Genomic DNA, 7500 nt, shown 5'->3' on the forward strand with positions numbered 1-7500 from the left:
CATCATGTGATCACACTCAGTCATCATGTGATCACACTCAGTTATCATGTGATCACACTCAGTCATCATGTGATCACACTCAGTCATCATGTGATCACACTCAGTCATCATGTGATCACACTCAGTTATCATGTGATCACACTCAGTCATCATGTGATCACACTCAGTCATCATGTGATCACACTCAGTCATCATGTGATCACACTCAGTCATCATGTGATCACACTCAGTTATCATGTGATCACACTCAGTCATCATGTGATCACGTGCAGCGTCTCAGGCGTGTGGCGGCCCCACTCACGTGTCGCTCTGGTTCAGGTATTTGAAGGCCAGTTTGATCCACAGCTGCGTGTCTCGGGGTTTCTCCAGCACGCTCGTCTCCAGGTTGGATATGTCGTCTGTCTCGCTGAAGAAGTATCGTTTGTCCTCCGAGGTCACGCACACGTCCGGAGCTGACAGGCTGCTCCTGGCGCCGTCGTCTGTACACACACACGCTTCCTTTAATCATCTCAACACTCACACACGTTTACACAAACAGGAAGTGTGTGCACTCACCGTGCTGTCCGGCCGCCATGTCTCCTTCTGCTGGCTCGTGGTCGCTGTCGTCCTCGGTGATGGAGCGGCTCGGCGCCGAAGGCTTGGGCCTCCACCTCCTCATGTCCTTACAGGTGGTGAAGGGAGGGACTGCAGAGAGGGAGGAAGAGGAGGTCACTCACACACACACACACACACACACACACACACACACACACACACACACACACACACACACACACACACACACACACACACACACACACACACACACACACACACACACACACACACACACACACACACACACACACACACACACACGATGAAGAGGAACGCTCACTCACCGTGACGTTTGCTCTCGTTGACTTTGCTGACCAGCAGGACGGCCTTCTGGTCCACGCCCATCCGGTCTTTGTTCGACCCAAACAGCTTCTTCATGTACCGCTCTGTGAAACACACACACACACACACACACAGATTACACCTGAACGCACCGCGGCTCACCCGTCACTGTTCGTCAGACCAACCTGTGGCTGAGTCCACATCCTGATCAGAGCTGGTCTCAGAGCAGCCAATCAGCTGCAGGTTATACGACAGGATGTCCTGGAACAGCTGGTTTCCTGTCAGCGTGCAGTTCCTCATGTGCTGCCTACACACACACACACACACACACACACACACACACACACACACACACACACATTTCCTAACAGTGAGTTTCTAAGACTTCTGTCTCTTGTTGCCGTGGAAACAAACAGGCGTTGATTGGAAGGTGGACCCTGTAGCATCGTGACGCGTCCTCTCACCATCTGCAGTGGTCGTCGTTGCAGCTCCCCGTGAGGTCGAAGCGACAGAAGTTCTTGGATGGATCGATGGCGTTGCTGAAGGTCACGGAGCTCAGAGGAAACTTCTCCTTCGTCCTGTAGTACGGACTGAACCTGACAGACACAAAGCAGGGTTCACTCTGCTGTAAGGACTGAACCTGACAGACACAAAGCAGGGTTCACTCTGCTGTAAGGACTGAACCTGACAGACACAAAGCAGGGTTCACTCTGCTGCAAGGACTGAACCTGACAGACACAAAGCAGGGTTCACTCTGCTGCAAGGACTGAACCTGACAGACACAAAGCAGGGTTCACTCTGCAGTAAGGACTGAACCTGACAGACACAAAGCAGGGTTCACTCTGCTGCAAGGACTGAACCTGACAGACACAAAGCAGGGTTCACTCTGCTGCAAGGACTGAACCTGACAGACACAAAGCAGGGTTCACTCTGCTGCAAGGACTGAACCTGACAGACACAAAGCAGGGTTCACTCTGCAGTAAGGACTGAACCTGACAGACACAAAGCAGGGTTCACTCTGCTGCAAGGACTGAACCTGACAGACACAAAGCAGGGTTCACTCTGCTGCAAGGACTGAACCTGACAGACACAAAGCAGGGTGTTGCATTGTGACCACGCGGCGTGTTGTCACCACGCGGCGTGTTGTGACCACGCGGCGTGTTGTGACCACGCGGCGTGTTGTCACCACGCGGCGTGTTGTGACCACGCGGCGTGTTGTCACCACGCGGCGTGTTGTCACCACGCGGCGTGTTGTGACCACGCGGCGTGTTGTGACCACGCGGCGTGTTGTGACCACGCGGCGTGTTGTGACCACGCGGCGTGTTGTCACCACGCGGCGTGTTGTCACCACGCGGCGTGTTGTCACCACGCGGCGTGTTGTCACCACGCGGCGTGTTGTGACCACGCGGCGTGTTGTCACCACGCGGCGTGTTGTGACCACGCGGCGTGTTGTGACCACGCGGCGTGTTGTGACCACGCGGCGTGTTGTGACCACGCGGCGTGTTGTGACCACGCGGCGTGTTGTGACCACGCGGCGTGTTGTGGACAGCTGTTATCTGGTTTGTTTAATGTGTCCGTGCCAACAAACATTTATACAACCCGCCTGCGAGGGCGAAGAAAACATTGACATGTTGACGTCTACCTGTACGACCTGAAGACCAGCAGCGGGCTGTGATACGGTCCGAAGGAAACCGGCTTCAGCTCGCTGCTCCCTGATTGGCTGGTAGGTACATCCATCTCCACAGGAACCACCTGAACACAGTCAAATAGTGATGAACTCAAAAATCACAGGTGACCTCAGTGACCTCTGAACCTGTAAACCATGTGACCGGCTCACCTGTCCAGGTGTGGGGTTGTCCACCTGTCCTCCCAGGTCACGCAGCTCTCTGAGCAGCAGCTCCCCGAGTCGGGGCTGCTCCTGGTACTTGAGCTTCACAGCCTCCAGGTCCAGACCTGCAAACAGCTCCACGGGTGGAGCCGAGCTGCTGCACGCCTTGGAGGGTTTAGAAGTACTGCTGTCTTTAGGGGCGGAGCTGGGGGTCTCCAGGTGTGGTTTGGTGAAAGAGCAGCTGGACTGGCGGAGGGAGCGTCTGCGGGGGGGCTTCACAGCAGCAGCAGCAGCAGCAGGTGGAGCTGCAGCTGGAGGAGCAGACTCTGCCTCTTGGTCTTCACCGTCAGGGGCGGCGTCCTCGCTGTCCAAGGTGAGTTTGTCCTGAGTGAGGTCGTGCAAGGAGGGCTGGGGCAGAGGGAAGGGGGAGGGGGTGGTGGTGGTGGTGGTTGGGGGTGCGGGCGGGGGGTCAGGAGGGGTGGAGACTTGTGGGAGGAGCTCTGTGAGGACTTCAGGCGTGACTCCTCGGTGGTGCAGGGCCTGGGCCTCCTTCAGCTTCTGGATCTTCAGGGCGTACTCCGACTCCAGCTGCTGCAGACGCTGCTTCTGAGCAATGAGCTCCGCAAAGTGATGCTCTGACCTGCGGAGGGCGCCGTCCACACGCTGCAGCTTACCGCGCTGAGGACGGGACACAAATACACCATCAACACATATCATTATACAGAGACTGCTCACCTGACTGCTCACCTGACTGTCACCTGACTGCTCACCTGACTGTCACCTGGCTGCTCACCTGACTGTCACCTGACTGTCACCTGACTGCTCACCTGACTGTCACCTGGCTGCTCACCTGGCTGCTCACCTGGCTGCTCACCTGGCTGCTCACCTGACTGCTCACCTGACTGTCACCTGACTGCTCACCTGACTGCTCACCTGACTGTCACCTGGCTGCTCACCTGGCTGCTCACCTGACTGCTCACCTGACTGCTCACCTGACTGCTCACCTGGCTGCTCACCTGGCTGCTCACCTGACTGCTCACCTGACTGTGGGAGTTATTTCTCACCTGGCTGTGGGAGTTATTTCTCACCTGACTGTGGGAGTTATTTCTCACCTGACTGTGGGAGTTATTTCTCACCTGACTGTGGGAGTTATTTCTCACCTGACTGCTCACCTGACTGCTCACCTGACTGTGGGAGTTATTTCTCACCTGGCTGTGGGAGTTATTTCTCACCTGGCTGTGGGAGTTATTTCTCACCTGGCTGTGGGAGTTATTTCTCACCTGACTGTGGGAGTTATTTCTCACCTGACTGTGGGAGTTATTTCTCACCTGGCTGTGGGAGTTATTTCTCACCTGACTGTGGGAGTTATTTCTCACCTGGCTGTGGGAGTTATTTCTCACCTGGCTGTGGGAGTTATTTCTCACCTGACTGTGGGAGTTATTCCTCACCTGGCTGTGGGAGTTATTCCTCACCTGGCTGTGGGAGTTATTCCTCACCTGGCTGTGGGAGTTATTTCTCACCTGGCTGTGGGAGTTATTTCTCACCTGACTGTGGGAGTTATTCCTCACCTGGCTGTGGGAGTTATTTCTCACCTGACTGTGGGAGTTATTCCTCACCTGGCTGTGGGAGTTATTTCTCACCTGGCTGTGGGAGTTATTTCTCACCTGGCTGTGGGAGTTATTTCTCACCTGGCTGTGGGAGTTATTCCTCACCTGGCTGTGGGAGTTATTTCTCACCTGGCTGTGGGAGTTATTTCTCACCTGACTGTGGGAGTTATTTCTCACCTGACTGTGGGAGTTATTTCTCACCTGGCTGTGGGAGTTATTTCTCACCTGACTGTGGGAGTTATTTCTCACCTGGCTGTGGGAGTTATTTCTCACCTGACTGTGGGAGTTATTCCTCACCTGGCTGTGGGAGTTATTCCTCACCTGGCTGTGGGAGTTATTTCTCACCTGGCTGTGGGAGTTATTTCTCACCTGACTGTGGGAGTTATTCCTCACCTGGCTGTGGGAGTTATTTCTCACCTGACTGTGGGAGTTATTCCTCACCTGGCTGTGGGAGTTATTTCTCACCTGGCTGTGGGAGTTATTTCTCACCTGGCTGTGGGAGTTATTTCTCACCTGGCTGTGGGAGTTATTCCTCACCTGGCTGTGGGAGTTATTTCTCACCTGGCTGTGGGAGTTATTCCTCACCTGGCTGTGGGAGTTATTCCTCACCTGACTGTGGGAGTTATTTCTCACCTGACTGTGGGAGTTATTTCTCACCTGACTGTGGGAGTTATTTCTCACCTGACTGTGGGAGTTATTCCTCACCTGACTGTGGGAGTTATTCCTCACCTGGCTGTGGGAGTTATTTCTCACCTGGCTGTGGGTGTTATTCCTCACCTGGCTGTGGGAGTTATTTCTCACCTGGCTGTGGGAGTTATTTCTCACCTGGCTGTGGGAGTTATTCCTCACCTGGCTGTGGGAGTTATTTCTCACCTGGCTGTGGGTGTTATTCCTCACCTGGCTGTGGGAGTTATTTCTCACCTGGCTGTGGGAGTTATTTCTCACCTGGCTGTGGGTGGTGTCTGCTTTGCGTTTGGATCCTTGTCCTGCAGCCTGCTGAGCATGAGCCAGTTCCTGCTCCAACCTGACAGCGACACCTTTCTTTAAGGACACCCGATGTTCAACACGGTGCACCTGAGATATAGACAGGTAAACGGTTCATACGTTGACATACTCTGAATCACAGAAGCTTTGCGAGTGCTCTGTTATTTTGTGTGGTCACTTTGAGCGTTTGGAAAGAACAGCAGTAACCAATCAAAGGTGCTGCTTCATGATCTCACCTGTTCCTGTAGCTTCTTGAGCAGCAACCTGTTGGCGTTGACGATCTTCTCTGAAGCCTGCAGCTGCTCTCTCAGTCGGACCACCTTTCCCTCCGCTGCCTTCAGAGACTCTCTTTTCTTCACCTCCTGCTGCAGGAGGTGTCTGAGCATCGCCTCGTCCCTCTGCAGCAGCTCTCTGAGCGGCACAGTGAGGAAGGGGTTAACTCACAGGAACCTTAAAACGCTTCACCTGCACCCTCCTGAAACTACCTGCAGGTTCTCAGCGGGGGGGGGGGGGGGGCAGCTGTTACTGACCTGTGCTTGTTGAGTTTCTGCTCGGCTTCAGTCAGTTTGATTTGTGCTGCAGACTTTAAATTCATCACAGAGTCCGAGGTAGCAGGAAACACTCGACGACTCGGACTGTTATCCTTCAGCATCTTCTGCTTCTCCCTGCTGACAGGACGCACACACAGACGCGCGTTGGAACAAGCCCCGCCCCCACAGCAGTGTGCTGGGTCATACCTGGGTAGGATATTTACCTGGCGATCTCGTCTCTGAGCAGGCGGTACTCGGCCTTCTTGTTTTCGGGGAGAGCGTCTGGAGTTCTGAGCGGGTTGTTCTCCTTCTCTGATCCTGACGCTGCTTTCGGCTTTGCGGCCTGAACGACACAGAAAAACAACATGACCAATAACACACACGTGTGCGGTAGATTCAGTGTTTCAGGTGCATCTTTAACACGGACTCACCTCCACTGTCCTGCGAGCCTCTTTAATCATGAACTCAAGGCCTCCAAACGCCACCTGAGACGAGCTGCTGGCGTCCGGCTCTGAGTCGCTGTCGTCCGAGTCCATCAGAGAAACGACCACAGACTTGTGTCGAGGAAGCTGCAGCACACATGACGACACACAGGTGAGAAACACACACACACACACACACACACACACACACACACACACACACACACACACACACACACACACACACACACACACACACACACACACACACACACACACACACACACACACACACACACACACACACACACACACACACACACACACACACACACACGGTCCTCCTGAAAGCTGACGAGTGTGTGAGGGGCTTTATAATATAGGACGCCTGTATGCATGTGTGTCCTCCTCACCACCAGGGGCGCTCTGTTGCTGTGGTGTCCTCTGCTGAACTTGGAGCGTGATGGAGGCACCGTGTTCAGACTGACGGTGCTCAGGTTTCCTCTGAGGGGGGGCTGGACTCCTGCAGGAGGAGCACCACCAGGAGAAGGAGGAGCACTGGAGCTCCTCTCCTGCTGAGAAAGGAGAGACATCAGTTTACTAACGCTCCACCTACTGTACACAACTGGTACTGTCTCCATAGAGCTCTATGTTAAAATGTCCAACTTTACAGCTGCAGTTCCTCCAGTGTCCACTAGAGTCTGTCTCCTGCAGTGAGTCAGTCTCCATAGAGCTCTATGTTAAAATGTCCAACTTTACAGCTGCAGTTCCTCCAGTGTCCACTAGAGTCTGTCTCCTGCAGTGAGTCAGTCTCCATAGAGCTCTATGTTAAAATAAAAACTCACCTCGGAGGCGGGAACTCTCTTATTGGCCATCGACATCAGACACGTCTCCCTAAGCAGCATCTCCTCCTCTTCCTCCTCGTCAGCAAACGGAGGTTTGGGAGGAGGCTCCAGCTCCTCCAGGGGAGGAGGGGGGAGAGGAGGAGGAGGGGGAGGAGTACCTGGCAGTAGGGAGGCGAGGAAGGGCTGAGAGAAATCCTGATGGACAGAAGGAGAAGAGCTCAGGTGTGTTTGTCTTTTCAGCCATCAACAGGTAAACATAAACAGCACAGGCCTCTGGCATGAGACGGGGGGGCGTACCATTCCGAAGTGATGGGCCGCGTTCACATACTGAGACAGCTGAGGGAAACATCCTAAGTCATCAGGGAGCAGCTGAGGGGGCGGAGACGGGACTGAAACACAAACATC

The 7500-nt window shown here is 54.2% G+C and overlaps 1 protein-coding gene across 4 annotated transcripts in view; it reads right to left on the bottom strand.

Moving 5' to 3' along the window:
* The window catches only part of zfc3h1 (zinc finger C3H1-type containing), a 61106-nt gene that overhangs the window by 48616 nt on the left and 4990 nt on the right, over positions 1-7500 (bottom strand). For 3 of the 4 annotated variants that reach the window (XM_079347052.1, XM_079347050.1, XM_079347049.1), the window contains exons 7-21: positions 7393-7484; positions 7096-7290; positions 6664-6825; positions 6260-6397; positions 6053-6171; positions 5829-5966; positions 5535-5709; positions 5260-5388; positions 2717-3385; positions 2522-2631; positions 1344-1475; positions 1065-1186; positions 882-983; positions 556-684; positions 302-479 (exon numbers count right to left, since the gene is read on the bottom strand). In XM_079347052.1, the coding sequence (XP_079203178.1) occupies positions 302-479; positions 556-684; positions 882-983; positions 1065-1186; positions 1344-1475; positions 2522-2631; positions 2717-3385; positions 5260-5388; positions 5535-5709; positions 5829-5966; positions 6053-6171; positions 6260-6397; positions 6664-6825; positions 7096-7290; positions 7393-7484 (2590 nt within the window). The remainder of the gene's footprint in view (positions 1-301; positions 480-555; positions 685-881; positions 984-1064; positions 1187-1343; positions 1476-2521; positions 2632-2716; positions 3386-5259; positions 5389-5534; positions 5710-5828; positions 5967-6052; positions 6172-6259; positions 6398-6663; positions 6826-7095; positions 7291-7392; positions 7485-7500) is intronic. The other variant, XM_079347051.1, reaches the window with a different exon arrangement.

This window comes from Symphodus melops (assembly GCF_947650265.1).
Source record: "Symphodus melops genome assembly, chromosome: 6".
Classification (NCBI taxonomy): Eukaryota; Metazoa; Chordata; class Actinopteri; order Labriformes; family Labridae; genus Symphodus; species Symphodus melops.